The 16,655-nt window shown below is 45.2% G+C and overlaps 1 protein-coding gene across 2 annotated transcripts in view; it reads right to left on the bottom strand.

Moving 5' to 3' along the window:
• STARD9 (StAR related lipid transfer domain containing 9) overlaps positions 1-16,655 on the bottom strand; it is a 181,729-nt gene that overhangs the window by 156,184 nt on the left and 8,890 nt on the right. For both annotated transcript variants that reach the window (XR_001629692.2, XM_007472427.2), the window contains exon 2: positions 2,284-2,353. Coding sequence is in view for 1 of the 2 variants with exons in the window: in XM_007472427.2 (XP_007472489.2) it covers positions 2,284-2,353 (70 nt within the window). In the remaining variant the exon portion in view is untranslated. The remainder of the gene's footprint in view (positions 1-2,283; positions 2,354-16,655) is intronic.

Here is a 16,655-nt window from a genome sequence, read left to right as displayed (position 1 = left end):
GCTCCGATTAAATAACAAGCATTATATGAGGTACTAAAGATACAAAGGAGTGCAGCTGGGTGGCTCAGTGGATTGAAAGCCAGGCCTAGAAACAGGAGGTCCTAGGTTCAAATCTGACTTTAGACACTTCCCAGCTGTGTGAACCTAGACAAGTCTTTTGACCCCCATTGTTTAGCCCTTACTGCTCTTCTACCTTAGAACCAAGATATAGGATTGATTCCAAGATGGAAGGTAAGGATTTGAAAATAAAGATACAAAGACAAAAATGAAGCAGCTAATTCAGAGAATAGAATATGGGACTTAGAGTCAGGGACCTGAATTTGACATCCTACCTCAGACAATTACTAGCTGGGTGAGAGTAAGATTTAATGGTCTCTATCGAAGGTGTCTTTTAAATCTAAATCTATAACCCCATTGCAAATAGTCTCTGCCCTCAAGTAACTTAGGTAGAGGCTCTAGGCAAACAGTTTGTCTCTGGCACCAGTCCTAAGTACTTAAGGGTAATCAGACATCAATTCTGAATAATGGACTTTATAGGAATAGAATCTGTCTGGCCAGGGAGGTGGTGAAGGGGGTAAGGTTCTGATCTTGGCCAAGATTTGTCCTTAGGAACCAAAAATAGGAGCTCAAGAAACAAAACAGCTGAAGTCATTAAGCAACTTGAGCTATAAACAAAGACCCAGCAGGGAATAAAGGGTGACTGTCCCAGGGAGCTCCCCTCAAGAGCTTTGGCAAGCTCACAGGCCATTTATCTCGTAGCAGAGAATTTCATGCCAATAGGAAACAGATTCCATCACAGGCTTACCCAGGGAGCGAATGCGTGTGGAAGGCTCAGAGGCAGGCAGGCAGGCAGGCAGGCAGGCAGGCAGGCAGGCAGGCAGGCAGCCTCCCGACCTCCTGGGATACACCTACCACCTGGGATAGACACCCAGGATGGCTAATCACAAGATTGATTTCACCTATTGCCCATCTGTGCTTTCTGGGACCTCCCTCAACACACACACATACACACACACACACACACACACACACACACACACACACACACACACACACACACAACCTCCTCTTTATTGTGTTTCAGTCATGTCTGATGCTTCATAACACGACTAGAGATTTTTCCAGCAGAAATACTGGAGTGGTTTGCCATTTCCATCTCCAGCTCATTTTAAAGATGACAAAACGGAGGCCAACAAGGTTAAGGGACTTGCCTAGGGTCATACAGCTAATAAGTGTCTGAGACCAAATTTGAACTCATGAAGAGGAGTCTTCCTGACTCCAAACTGGTGCTCCACACACTTTTTTTTACCCTCTTCCTTAATACCATCCCCAAAGAATCTAAAGTTAAAAAAAAAAAAGCTAGGGAAGGGGAGGAAGGAAATCAGTCAAAGGGAAGGAAGGAAGTATCCTTATGCTTGTCCCACTGCGTCTCAAAAGTCAGCCAAAGCCCCGGAGGGAGATATGCCAAGACTCAGGCTAATGACTGTCTTCTGGGTCCTTAAATCCCCCAGACTAATGGTCTCAAAGAAGACGGTAACAATTCAGATATCCTGCCCCTTCCCCGAGACCATTCACAAGGATGGATTGCAAGACTGTGCCATCAGGACCAAGACCAGTCCCTGAGCTGAACTCTCTCTTGGCCAAGGGATGAACACAGGAACTGGTTGCCTGCTGTCAAAGCAGAAGGGAGGAGGAGGGATGTCTTCATGTTTATCTTCAAGGAGCTACAGTCCACATTTTCAAAACAGCTGCTTAGTTTAAAGAGCTCTTGCCAGTGAGAGCCATATCCCCAGCCTAACCTTCCTGTTGCATTTTTTCTTTTCTTTTTTTTAAATTTATTTATTTAATTTAGAATCTTTTTTCCATGCTTACATGATTCATGTTCTTTCCCTCCCCTCCCAGAGCCAATGAGCAATTCCACTGGGTTTTACATGTATCATTGTTCAAATCCTGTTTCATTTTTATATTTGTTGTATTGTTGGATAAAAGTTTTTCCCCTCCTAACCCAACCCTCCCAGACACCCCCAGAACACCCACTCCCTCGGCTCAAAAATTCCTGAAACAACACAAATTTCATGAAGGAGAAAGAAAGAAAGGAAGAAAGGAAGAAAGGAAGAAAGGAAGGAAGGAAGGAAGGAAGGAAGGAAGGAAGGAAGGAAGGAAGGAGAGAGAGAGAGAGAGAGAGAGAGAGAGAGAGAGAGAGAGAGAGAGAGAGAGAGAGAGAGAGAGAGAGAGAGAGAGAGAGAGAGAGAGAGAAAAGAAAAGAAAAAATTCTAACTTTACCTTTAAATTCTTTATTTTGGCCACTTTGTCATCAACTTCTATAATGATTCTTCCCCCGTTTGCAATCTCCCTGGAAACAAGATGCAAAATTATGTGAAGCCAAAGAATTAGGGATTTTTCTGAAAAGTGGGGAAGCTAGACAAGTCCTGGGTTCTCCCTAAGTCTTGAAGGTTAGCTGGACACAAGGGATTCTCTAAGAGGCTATGACACCCCACACCCACCCCCAGAGCACCCACAAGAAGGAACTGCCTCTAGACTGCTACCAGTGGCAAGACTGAGACATGAGGACCAAGATAAAAAAGAATTATGAGGAAACAAAGGATGATCATAGATTGAAGGCTAGAAGGGGCCTTTGGAGTCATCTAATCCAACCTTCTCATTTTACAGATGAGGAAACTGAGGCCCAGGGAAGGTAAGTGGCTTGGCCAAAGTTACACTAGCTGTCAAGGTCAAAAACAGAATCTGATCCTCTTACTTCACCGCCTGTTATTTTTCCACTTTATTGGCTAGCTATGCTCGTTCCTCCACAGGCTCTAACACAGTTATCTAAGGTCACTGGGGCAGCTGGGTGGTGCAATGGATAAAGAACTGGGCCTGAGGTTAGGAAGACTCATCTTCCTGGGTTCAAATCTGGCCTTGGACATTTATTAGCTGTGTGGCCCTGGGTCTTAAGCCTATTAGCCTCAGTTTCCTCCCTGGTCCAATGAACAAGAGAAGAAAATGGCAGACCACTCCAGTCTCTTTGCCAAGAAAACCCCAAATGGAGTCATGAAGAATTGGGCATAAATAAAAACAAATCTAAGGCCATGGTCACCGCTGGTAGCTAAAAGCTTACCTCTCGACCCAAGTCCCCGAGGACATACTTTCTAACTCCAAATCCTAGTGCCACCCAAACCAGAGATAAAACCAAGAGACTCAAGCATCTGTCCTGCTTTAGGAAGATCATGGCTGGCACCATTATGAAATGATAACACTGATCAGGGTGTTCCAACAAGCCAGGGGAGATCTGATCCCCAAATCTGCCTTGAGGTGACTGTATTTAGGCGACCCAAGCATACCACTGACAGCAAAACTGTAGCTTGGTTTGGTAGAATTCCATTTTTTATTTTTTTTGTCTTCTGACTGAGAATCAATACTAAGTATTAGTTCCAAGGCAGAAGAGTGATAAAGGTCAGGCCATGGGGATTAAGGGACTTGTCCAGGGTCACACAGCTGAGAAGTGTCTGAGGCCAGATTTGAACCTAGCACCTCCCATCTCTAGGCTTGGCTCTATTCACCAAGATACCCAGCTGCCTCTTTTTTTTATTTAAATTTTTCTTTTTTTCTTTTCTTTTTCCCCACAGGTACACTTGGAACTAGAGTAACAGAGGAGAAAAATCTAATGTTTTACAAATCCACTCCTTGCACAATCTTATTAAAATGGGTAGAACTCTCACTTGGGAAAGAATGCCACTGACCCATGACAATTCTTTCTCTGTTATACCTATCCCCAGCTTCCCACAGACAATGTACCCAACCTCCTGAGGACCTTTCTCTTGAGTCCTTTTTATTTTATTTTATTTCATTTCATTTGATTTTTTAAACCCTGACCTTCCATCTTAGAATCAATTCTATGTATTGTTCCTAGGCAGAAGAGCAGTAAGGGCTAGGCCATGGGGGTAAAGTGACTTGTCCAGGGTCACACAGCTGGGAAGTGTCTGAGGCCAAATTTGAATCCAGAGTCCAAGGCTGACAATCCACTGAGCCACCCAGCTGCCCCCTTGAGTCCTTTTTATACTGTCTGGATACAGGTATTATGATCCACTCTTGCCGTATAAGTAATGAACTTCCTTTTCTAAAAATATACATCCTAAATAGATTTTGAACAATAATGACCCATGTATAACTCAGTGGAACTGCTTGTCAGCTTCGGGACGGGGGAGAAGAGGGGGGAATCATGAATCAAGGAACCATAGAAAAATATTCTAAAGAAAAAAAATACATCCTACACTCCTGAAGGACTTGGGTGAAAGAATGCTATCCATATTGAGAGAAAGAACTATGGGAGTAGAAATGCAAAAGCAAAACATATCACTTATCACATGTATATGTAGGTATGTGATTTGGGGTTTAGGCCTTAAAAAAATCACTCAATAGCAAAAATGAGTAATATGGAAATAGGTATCAAATGACAACATTTGTACCATCCAGTGGAATTGTTTGTTGGCTCTGGGAGGTGGGACAGAAGAGGGAGGGAAAGAAAATGAATCAAGGAGCCACGGGAAAATATTTTTAAAAATAAATAAGTAAACATTTTAAAAATTAAAAAATAACAATATACATCCTAGGTAATATTCTTACAACACACTTCTTGTGTATGGGTCCTTCTTGAAATGTGCTACAGCCTACTTCCACCCGCTGTTTTTCGTTTCATTGACCTTTGGGGCCACCCACAACAAATCTGACCTCAGACACTTCCTAGCTGTGTGACCCTGGGCAAGTCACTTAACCCCCATTGCCTAGCCCTTTCCACTATTTGCCTTGGAACCAATAAACAATATTGTTTCTAAAATGGAAAGTAAGGGTTTTTTTTTTTAAATGATGTTCAGTATTTGTGAAAATATTTGTGTTTAAAAAAAAAACCCACAGGTTTGTATATTAGAGAGCATGAGATACTCCAGTGAAAGTTCTCTGCAGCTGGTGGTACACTGGATAGGGGTCTGGGCCTGGAATTAGGAAGACCTGAGATCAGAGATGGCCTTCCTGGCTAGGTGACCCTGGGTAAGTCACATTACCATTTCTTCAAGTATAAAATAAGGGAAATGATAGCACTTAGTTTCCAGGATTGTTGTGAGGATCAAATGAGTTAATATTTGTAAAGCGTTTGCACAGCACCTGGCATTTGCTGTTCAGCTTTTTTTCATTTGTGTCTTCATGACCCCAATTCCCACTTTTATTGGAGTGGTTTGCCATTTCCTTCTCCAGCTCATTTGACAGATGAGGAAACTGAGGCAAATAGGATTAAATGAGGAAGAGTCTTCCCGACTCCAGGCACATCATCCTATCTCCTTCACCACCTAGATGACACATAGTAAGCATTTAAGAAATTCTTATTTCCTTCCATCCTTCCATGTGTGAATTTCAAAACTACTCAACCCTATTCAGACCATTCTTTAGAGGATGGGATTTGGTTATTTCCTGATCAATAACAATAGAGATACTTGGAATAACATAATCAGGTCTTGGAAACTACAATCTCCACCCTACTCAGGGTAACAAGATCAGGAAGGGCTACAGCAAAACTCAAGATTTAATTATTTGAGAATATGGCCTTCAACATAGTGGTAGTCTCTCGGTGATTGAGAATGACTATTGTCTTTGTGCAGTTTCATCTACGGTGTACCCTCATGTGGCTTTGGAGTCCAAAGGCTGAGGCGCAGAGTTTGTGGCACATGGGGTGCCAGTTGTTACGGGAGGTGCGGTTGTGGCCTGGTGACTGCGTTCACGCGCAGCTGGGAGACGTTGACATCGCTCATCTTCAAAGGTGGTGGCGGCATGGTTAATGTGGGTTCGCCAGCTGCTTCTGTCAGAAGCAGCGAGTTCTAGTTGCTTTGGTGTAATGCCAGCCCACTTCAAGTTTGACTTTAGCTGATCCTTGAATCTTTTCTTTGGTCAGCCTTGTTTCCTGAGTCCAGCTGACAGTTCACCGTAGAATACCTGTCTTGGTATTCGCTTTGGGTCCATGCGGATGACGTGTCCAGACCATCGCAGCTGGGCTTTGAGGACCATGACTTCGATGCTGGTGGAGTTGGCTCTGTCGAGGACTTCCTGATTGGTGATTCGGTCCTGCCATCTGATCCTCATGATTGACCGGAGGGAGCGTTGGTGGAATTGCTCCAGCTGTTTCATGTGCTTCCGGTACAGTGTCCATGTCTCGCAACCGTACAGGAGCGAGCTGAGGACCACTCACTGCGTTATACACTTTGAGCTTCGCCACAGTGCTTACAACACTGTGTTGGAGGACTTTGCAACGCAGCCTCCCGAGTGCCTGGCTGGCCTTTTGGATCCTGGCATTAATCTCGTGGTCTAGGGACCTGTCATTGATGATGGTGCTGCCCAGGTACTTGAAAGTGTTGACATTAGAAAGCTGCGTGCCGTCGATTGTAATGCACGGCTGGTTCGTTGGCCTCCCTGGTGCAGGTTGGAACAGCACCTCTGTTTTGCTGAGGCTGATAGTCAGGCCAAACAGTTTTGTTGCGGTGGAGAACCTGTCCACAGTGGTTTGGAGATGATTTTCTTGGTGGGCCATGAGAGCACAGTCATCTGCGAAGAGAGCTTCCAGGATGAGTCTCTCTGTTGTCTTTGTTTTTGCAGTCAGGCGGCGAAGGTCAAATAGTGAGCCATCCAGTCGGTATTTGATGTAGACGCCCAGGTCTAGATCCATCACAGCATGTCGTAGTACTTGGGTGAAGTATAGGTTGAATAGTACCGGAGCGAGGACACAGCCTTGTTTCACACCATTGGAGATGTTGAAGCTGTCAGAAGTCTCTCCTCCAGATAGGACTTCCCCTGTCATGTCGACATGAAAGAGCTGGATCAGTTTGACGAATTTTACTGGGCAACCAAGCTTGCTGAGGATCACCCACAATGCGTCCCTGTTCACTGTGGCGAACGCCTTTGTCAGGTCTATGAAGACAATGTAGAGATTCAGGTTCTGCTCAAGGCATTTTTTCTGCATTTGCCTTACTGTGAAGACCATGTCGATGGTGCTGCGATCTGGTCGGAAGCCACATTGTGATTCAGGCAGGTTCTGCTCTGAAACAGATGACATCTGTTGAGTATAACACGAGCGAGGATCTTTCCAGCAGTGGAGAGTAGTGAGATGCCTCTGTAGTTGTCACAGGCTGCTCGTGAGCCTTTGTTCCTGTATAGGGCTACGATGGAGGCATCTCTGAGTTCTGAGAGCATGTCTTCCTCTTCCCATATGTTGGTCAGCACTATGTGGAATGCCTGGAGCGCCTCTCCATTTAAGGCCTTGTAACCTCGGTTGGGATCCTGTCTTTACCGGGTGCCTTGCCTGTACTCATTTGTTTAATGGCTTTTTGGACTTCCTCTATTAAAGGAGGGACGTCAAGTTGTTCAATGGAGCAGTTTTGGGGGGGTCTGGTCAAGGGCGCTTTGGTCGACTGAAGAGGGTCGGTTGAGAAACTGACTGAAGTGTTCTTTCCACCTGTTGCTGATGCCTTTTTTATCTTTTATGAGAGTGTCACCATCAGAGGATAGCAAGGGAGTGGTGGTGGGTTTTAATGGCCCATAGACAGTCTTGAGGGCACTGAAAAATTGTTTGTAGTTTTTCATATAAGCAAACCGCTGGATTTCTTCTGCCTTTTTTTCCCACCATTGGTTTTGCATCTTCCTGATCTTATGCTGCGCCATGGCTTGGAGAGACTTGAATCTGTCCTTTTTAGGAGCAGAGTTTGGGTTATTTTGCCACTCCATAAAGGCTTTGTTCTTCTTGCTCAATAGGTCTTCAATAGCAGTGTTGTTCTCATCGAACCAGTCCTGATGGTTGCGTTGTTTTGGGCCTAGGACTGTCTTTGATGTTTCCTTCACTGCATCTCTGAACTGGTTCCATTTCTCAGTTGAGCTTCCAGTGAGTGGTCCCTTGGCAGACAGCTTGTTGTCCAGGCAGGACTGGAATGTTTGCAAATAAGATGGATCTCTAAGACGACTCACATTGTAAAATGCACGAACTGTCTGGGCACGTTTTGGATGGCGAGGCACAATGCGCATTTGAAGAGTCGCTCTAACCAATTGGTGGTCTGTCCAGCATTCAGCTCCTCTCATGGCTCTGGTGATCTTTACATCCTGGATGTCTCGCCGGCTTACAATGATGTAGTCAATGAGATGCCACTGTTTTGATTTTGGGTACATCCACGTTGTTTTATATTTGTTCGCCATTCTGAACACAGTGTACATGATGGTGAGTTCGAACTCTGAGCATTTGCTGAGTAGCAGTAGGCCATTGTTGTTCATTTTGCCCACACCGTGTTTGCCAAGCACTCCTTTCCATCTTTCATGGTCCTGGCCAATGCGGGCGTTGAAGTCTCCCAGTAGTATCAGCTTGTCATTTGTGGGCACTGAGTGCAGGACGGCACTCAGGTCAGAATAGAACTGCTCGATGGTCTCCTCTGTGCTGGTCAGTGTTGGGGCATATGCGCTGATGATTGTGGCATGCCGGTCTTTGCTGAGAGGCAAATGGATCTTCATGAGCCTCTCGCTGATGCCCACAGGCAAGTCTGGCAGCTGTTTGAGCAAACTGGTCTTGACGGCCAGGCCAACACCGTGGATTCTGTCTTCATTTGAGGCTCTACCTTTCCAGAAGAAAGTGTATCCAGTGGTGGGTTCGCTGAGTGATCCCTCTTCTGGTAAGCGTGTTTCGCTTAAGGCTGCGATGTTGATGTTATATCGCGCCAGTTCTTTACCGATTAGAGCTGTTCTTCTCTCAGGTCTTGGGGTATTCTCTCTGTCAAGTAATGTCCTGATGTTCCATGCTCCTAGTAGGAGTTTCTTTGTATTTTTTCTTTGATTACGACCGCTTAGAGATGACCCGCCAGCCGCGGTATGCTGACCAGGTGTTTGTAGGGCAGACAATGTTTGGGACACCTTTTCTAGTCCCCTCCCTTGATTAGGGTGAGCAGTGCTGTCCTAGAGAGGGCTGCTCAGTTGCCCAGGATGCTGCCGAACGTCCCTGCTGCCCACAGGGCTGAGCGACCACTGGTCCATGGGCCGTCTACGTGCAGGATCGTGACTACAACTGCCAGTGGTCACCTCCACCTGTTGTGTCGCCACTCCCCCATCACTGCAGGTCTTGAAGAGGGTGGACGGGGTTAGGATAAATGAGTGTGCACAAAGATACTTGTGCGTGAAGGAGATTTAAGTGGAAAAGTCGATGCACAGAGAGAGTCCCACTCTCTCGGCATTGGAAGCCTGGGTCCAGTGGCACGAAAAATTGTTACGTCTGGAGACTTCCTCAGCTGCATTGGATGGCCGTGTTGTCCTTTGTGCTCCAACATGCCCTAAGCACTCCACAGTGCTTTGCTGCGTCGCCCTCTCAGCCGTTGAACCTTCTTATTGGTTTCTTCCGTCTGTTCAGCCGAAGCAGTCTTCACATGCTGGGTGAGCAAAGCCCTGGTTCACCATGGGTCGACAACCCGATGGCTACCCTCACAAGGTTTGGCCGGCCTGTCGAAGCCGTTGCCCGGGGTGTGGCCGTTGCCACATGCTAGCAGCTACTGGGAGCCACAAGTGTGAGAGCTGGGTGTCAGGTGGGGGTCAGAGGCTGGAGAGCTGCCCTAGGAGGGCACGACAAGCCCTCCATACTAGAGATACTACCCCTCCCTGAGTACCCCATACACCCCATGTGAGACACAGGAAGTGAGGTAGAGGACAGCTCAGGAGTACTCGGGACTTCCTGTGAGGAGGGAGAGAGGTGGTTGGAGCCTGGTGCTTGGGGTGGAGGAGTCCACAGACTGTTTCTCCATTTTGGTCACGTGAGTGATAGGAACTGATCTCTTTTCTTTGCCTTGGCTATCCAAGGCCTTGGGCCTTTTGGCTCAGCCTAAGCAGAGTGGGTGTTTAAGCCCTATTTCCTTCTCTCCCCTTTCCCTCTTTCTCTCTCTCTCCCTCTCCCTCTAATACTTTTCTTCCTCCTGTTTGTAAATTAAAACACCATAAAAAGGTTGACAACTGACTTGAGTTTTCATTTAGGAATTACATAGCTGAATTCCTTGGCGACCTTAAATTAATATATATCAGTCTTTTAAAGTGATTTCCACATCACACATGCAAATTAACCCAAATTTGGAATTTAAGGCTGCTAGACTAGATATTAGAGAAATGAGGCTCAGGTTTTTGTTTTTGTTTTTAACCTTGTTTTTCAACTTAGAATGTTGGTTCCAAGGTAGAAGAGGGGTCAGGGATAGGGAATAGAGGCTTAGTGACTTGCCCAGGGTCACCCAGCTAGGCCAGATTTGAACCCAGAATTTCCAGTCTCTAGACCTGGCTCTCAATCCACCGAGCCACCCAGCGGCCCCCATCCAAAACCTTCCATCTTAGAATCAATATTGTGTATTGGTTCCAAGGCAGAAGAGTGTAAGGACTAGGCAATGGGGGTTAAGTGACTTGCCCAGGGTCACACACAGACCTAGGAAGTGTCTGAGGCCATATTTGAACCCAGGTCCTCTGGTCTCTAGGCCTGGCTCTCCATCCACTCAGCCATCCAGCTGCTTCTGCAATTCCCCATTTCTACAAAAAGCACTCACTACCATTATCTAGCAGGAATGACTCCAGCCAGCGTGCTAAGGCCCTGACACAGAGTTCAATCCCTCTGGCCTCCTCACTCTCCCTCGGTCCACACAGGCACCTCCAGATGCAAGCCCTGGTCGCTCCATCTCCTCGCTGGCCTCCCTGCCTCCTGGGTTTCCCCACTTTGGTCTGAGGGCCCCATTTCTGCCAGAATGATTTTCCTTCCACACAGACTTGAGGTCCTACAGTGGTTAGATCGCTGAGCCTGGAGTCAAAGATGGAGTTCAAGCCGGGCTATAGACCCTTCCTAGGAAGGTAACCTGGGGCAAATCATTCCACCTCTGTTTGCCTGTTTTCTTCAAATCTGTAAAATGGGGGTAATCATGGCACCTATCTCCAAGGGATGTGGTGAGGATCAAATGAGATGATGCTTTTTAAAAAATACTTACCTTCTGACACAAAAGAAAAACATATCACTTATCACTTGTATACATGGGTATGTGATTTGGGGTTTGGGCTTTAAAAGATCACTTTATAAAAAATGCATAATATGGAAATAGGGATCAAAGAATAACCTTTGTACAACCCAGGGAAATTGCTTCTTGGCTCTGGGAGGGGAGAGAAAATGGGAAGGGAAAGAAAATAAATCATGGAAACATAAAAAAATTTTTTTAATAATAAAGTTTCAACAACGAGGGGATGCCTATCAATTGGGGAATGGCTGAACAAATTGTGGTACATGTTGGTGATAGAATACTATTGTGCAAAAAGGAATAATAAAGTGGAGGAATTCCATGTGAACTGGAACAACCTCCAGGAAGTGATGCAGAGTGAGAGGAGCAGAAGCAAGAGAACATTAGACACAGAGACTGATACACTGTGGTACAAACGAACGTAATGGACTTCTCCATTAGTGGCGGTGTAATGTCCCTGAACAATCTGCAGGGATCTAGGAGAAAAAACACTATTCATAAGCAGAGGACAAACTGTGGGAGTAGAAACACCGAGGAAAAGCAACTGCCTGACTACAGCGGTTGAGGGGACATGTCTGAGGAGAGACTCTAAACGAACACTCTAATGCAAATATTAACAACATGGCAATGGGTTCGAATCAAGAACACATGTGATACTCAGTGGAATCACGCGTCAGCTATGGGGGGTGGGGGGGGGGGGGGAAGAAAATGATCTTTGTCTTTAACGAATAATGCTTGGAAATGATCAAATAAAATATTATAAAATTTTAAAAAATAATAAAGTTTCAAAAAAAAAGGAAAAAACAAAACAAAAATAAAAAAATACCTGTCTTTTGTCTTTGAATTGATACAAGTATCAGTTTCAAGGTGGAAGAATGGTAAGGGCTAGGCAATTGTCTAAAGTCACACATCTAGAGAATGTCTGAGGCCAGATTTGAACTCAGGTCTTCTGGACTCCAGGCCTGGCTCTCTCTATCTGGCTGCTCTTGATAATAATTATAAAGCACTTCTGCCACATAGTAAACCCTGTGTGTTATTATATATTTTGTATATAGTTATGCTGTATGTATTATGCCTATGATAATATTTCTATGAATGCATTTTTAATAATAATAACCATTCTTATTAGCTGTGTGGCCTTGGGCAAGTCACTTAACTCTGTTTACCTCCATTTCCTCATCTATAAAATGAGAATAATAATAATCTCAAGGCAGTCATGAAGATCCAATGAGAGGATAATTGTAAAGTACTTAATACAGTGCCTGCCACACAGTAAGCACTCTATAAACATTAGTTATTACTGTTTAGTAGCTGTATGACTTTGAGTAAGTCACTTAGACTGTTTGCCTCAGTTTCCCCAAATATAAAATGGGGATAATGATAGCACCTACCTCCCAAAGTCATCATGAGGACCAAATGTCAAGCTAATGGTCAAGCATCTAGCATAAAGCCTGGCACATGGTAGGGCACTATAGAAATGCTTACTATTCTGTGGTGATTACCATTATTATTATTATTATATCTTTTTTAACTCCCATGGCTTCCTATTACATCTAGAATCAAGTATAAAATCATTGGTTCAGCTTTTAGCGTCCTCTAGGACCCGACCCCAGCATTACTGATCTCCTCCTGCCCTCTGATCTGGCCCCACTGGCCTTGCCTCAGAGTCTTACCCAGGAGGCTCCACCTGTCCTCTCCCTGCCTTTGTCCACCAGTTCGGTGGCCCATGCCCAGAAGGCTGAGGATCCCCCCCTTCCCTTAAGCTGCTGCTCCAGCATAACCTGCTGATGTGAAGCCTCTGCTGAGCCCTTCCACTACTACAGTCCTGCCTCCCAAACTATCGAGTTACTATTTAGTTTGGGGTTTTTTACTATTTTTAAAAAACTAATCAGAAGGTAAAAGACCAAGACAGAAGGTAAATAAATAGTTTACTAGCTGGCTGATCAATGCTGGGAAAGCCTCTCTATACTTCTCCTTGCCTGCTATTGGTATATTTGAAGTTTCTGTTGTTGTTCAGCTATTTTTCAGTTGTGTCCGACTCTTCATGACCCCATTTCCAGTTTTCTTGGCAGAGATACTGGAGTGGTTTTGCCATTGCTTTCTCCGGCTCATTTGACAGGTGGGGAAACTGAGGCAAACAGGATTCACTGACTTGCCCAGGATCACACAGCTAGTGTCTGAGACCAGATTTGAACTTGGGAAGATAAGTCTCCTGACTCCAGGCTCACCTGGCTACCCCTTGCCTTATTCCCTGCCTAAGTTGAATAAGCCACAGCCTAGATAGCTCCTGGAATGTAAGGACTGTCCTTTACCTTTCTTTGCCTCCTCAGAGCTTGGCACATAGTAGGTGCTTAATAAATAAATGTTAAAATGCTGGGAAAGCCACTCTATACCTTCTTCCTGCCTGCTACTGGCATCTGAAATTTACCTCAAATGCGAATTTCTAAGAGAGGTTGAGTCTTTCACACCATAGTGTGAATTTGTTTCTAATATTGCTGTTCTATCAGTCAGCCTTTGTCAATCCCTAGAAAATTGGGACACTACCGTGATTTTGAATTAGGGAAAATTTTGAATAAGGCAAAGTAAAAAGTACAACAAAACAGACTCTTGTACACAGTCTTAAGAAGCCATATGAAATGAGCAGGGTTTCTGGGACGCTTTGTGAAGGGGAGGAATGTTTAATGGATGGAAGTGTCCAAAAATTGACCAATCATCCGTTTTTGCTGGGAGCCAGCTCTGATAAGCAGGTGCTTGTAGAGGGGAGCTCAGGAAGGGCTCTTACTCTCAACCCCACTGCAACCTGGATTCCATCCCACTGTTCTAGTTAGATCCATAGAGCCACTCATTATCTCTTTACAAAACCAAGAGCCTTTTTATTTTTTTTAAGTTTTTATCCTCCCTCAACCTCTCCACAGTATTTGACACTGCAGATCAGCTCTTCCTTTTAGATTCTTGCTCCACCCCCGTCTCTGTCTCTCCCCCCCACTCTCTTTCTCCCCATGTGTGCCCCCCCCACCTCTGTCAACAGGAGTGAAACAAGGAGGCCCAGCATCACCACCACTATTTAACATTGTACTAGAAACACTAGCAGTAGCAATTAGAGAAGAAAAAGAAATTGAAGGTATTGAAGTAGGCAATGAGGGGACTTCTTGTAGCACTTCTTGTAGATGGCATAATGGTATACCTAGAGAATCCAAAAAAAATCAACTAAAAAGCTAGTAGAAATAATCAATAACTTTAGCAAAGTTGCAGGATACAAAATAAACCCACATAAATCATCAGCATTTCTGTATGTTTCCAACAAAAGCCAGCAACAAGAGTTAGAAAGACAAACTCCATTTAACATCACTCTAGACAGTATAAAATACCTGGGAATCTACTTGCCAAGACAAATTCAGGAATCATTTGAACATAACTACAAAACACTCTTCACAGTCTCTCTCTCTCTCTCTACACGCTCCTTTTTCTGTCTCTGTCTCTGTCTCTCTCTCCCCTCCTTTCTCCTCTCTGACTCTCTCTTTCTCTCCCTTCCTCTCTCTCCCTTCCCTCCCTCTCCCTCTCTCTCCTCCTCTCTCCTTCTCTCTCTTTCTCTCCTCCTCCCTCCCTCCCCACCCCTCCTTCTCTGTCTCTCCTTCCTCTCTTTCTGTCTCTCTCCCCCTACTTCCCCTCCTTCTCTCCCTCCCTCCCTCCCTCTTTCTCTCTCAATCTCTCCCCTTCCCTCCCTCTCTCTCGTCCCCACTCTCTCTCCCATCCCCACTCTCTCTCCCTCTCCCCTCTGTCTCTCTGTCCCCACTCTCTCTCCCCCCTCCCTTCCCTCCTTCTTATCCTCCCTCCCTCTCTTTCTCTCTCTTAATCTCTCCCCTCCCTCACTCTCCTCCCCACTCTCTCTTTCCCCTTCCCCCTTCTCTCTGTCTCTCTCCCCTTCCCTCTCCCTCTGTCTCTCTCTCCCCTTCCCTCTCCCTCTGTCTCTCTCTCCCCTTCCCTCTCCCTCTGTCTCTCTCCCCTTCCCTCCTTCTCTCTGTCTCTCTCCCCTTCCCTCTCCCTCTGTCTCTCTCCCCTTCCCTCCTTCTCTCTGTCTCTCTCCCCTTCCCTCTCCCTCTGTCTCTCTCTCCCCTCCTCTCCTTCTCTGTCTCTGCTTCTCTCTTGCCCCCCAACCCTTGCCACACAACTTGTGTTTCTCCTCTCTAAGACTCCTTTCTCTTTTACTTACTCCTTGTCCTTGGCATTCTTCTCTGGTCTCTGGTGTTTGCTCCCTTGGTAATCTCATTCACTCCCCCATCATATCTGGGCAGATGATTTTCCCAAATCTGTATTACCAGCCAGGGGCCTCTCTCCTGAGTTCCAGACCCACATCTCCAGATCACTAAACTACACATCTACTAAAAGAAATGACCCGAATCTCCGGAAAGACGTGTCCAAAATTTAACTTATTATTCTTCGTTCCAAATTTCCTCCTTCTGACTTCACTGTATCGTTTAGAGGCACCTCCATCCTCCCAGTTCCTCCTGTTCCAAAGCTTCCTGGTCTTTGTCTCTCTCCTCTCCCCTTACCTCTCAGACAGAATCTGCCAGGTTCCCCACTCATTCTTATCCTTCTGCTTTGCCATCAAATTAGAAGTGTGTCCAAGAGGTAGGAGTCCGGCCTTCTTAGGAGCATGAGGGAGAGAGGAGGTCAGTGCGCATCTTCCCTGAAGCAGATTCTTTGCAATCAGGAAAGATCAGGCACAGCTTTATGGTTCTGGGGCTTCTCCTCACCCTACTCCTCGTGGACCCAGTTCACTTAGCTCCCTAACTCGGACAACATTTTCTGTTCTAGTCCCTGATCTGTTATGATAACAGCAGCAATAAAGACTCTTCTAGTTAAGATGGTGATAGGAAAAGTCACCCATTTCTTGCATATACACCCTTGAAAACATACAAAAATGGTACAAAATAGAGCACTGATCTAGAAAATTAAAGAGACACATAAGTGATCCTTCATACTCAGGCCTATACAGCCTCTAACACTGAAAGAAAGGCCATGGAAGCCATTGAAAACTCTGGTTAAACAGATCTAAAGGGCTGCAAGGTGGCTCAGTGAATAGAGCACCAAGCCTAGAGATGGGAGGTCCTGGGTTCAAGTCTGCCCCCAGACACTTCCTAGCTTTGTGACCCTGGACAAATCACTTGACCCCCATTGTCTAGCCCTGACCACTCTTCTGCCTTGGAACTAATACTCAGTACTGATTCTAAGACAGAAGGTAAAGGTTTAAAAGTAAATAAAATAGACCTAAAGCCTGAACAATGCTCTGAATGAAGAGGCTGAGGAGAGGAGAATGAGTGTCAGAAGCCAGAGTAAAGCCCATAATAAAGTCAGTGGGATCTTGGTTTTGATCCATTCAAAAAAAAAAAGGAATAAGGAACAGAACCAGAGACAAGAAACATTAAAATCAAAAGACTGAAAAAATAAAAGGTGATCTACTATCTGAAACAACTTCCTGGAAAACAGGTTGGGGAGAAATCATTTAAGAATCAGAAAACTCCCTAAAAACCATTGATTAAAAAAAATTCTTTTTTAAAAGCCTAGGTACCATTTATCAAAATGAGATCAAAGAAAATTGTCCAGATCCATCAG

The sequence above is a fragment of the Monodelphis domestica genome, chromosome 1 (assembly GCF_027887165.1).
Source record: "Monodelphis domestica isolate mMonDom1 chromosome 1, mMonDom1.pri, whole genome shotgun sequence".
NCBI lineage: Eukaryota > Metazoa > Chordata > Mammalia > Didelphimorphia > Didelphidae > Monodelphis > Monodelphis domestica.
This window is presented reverse-complemented; position numbering and strand designations above follow the sequence as displayed.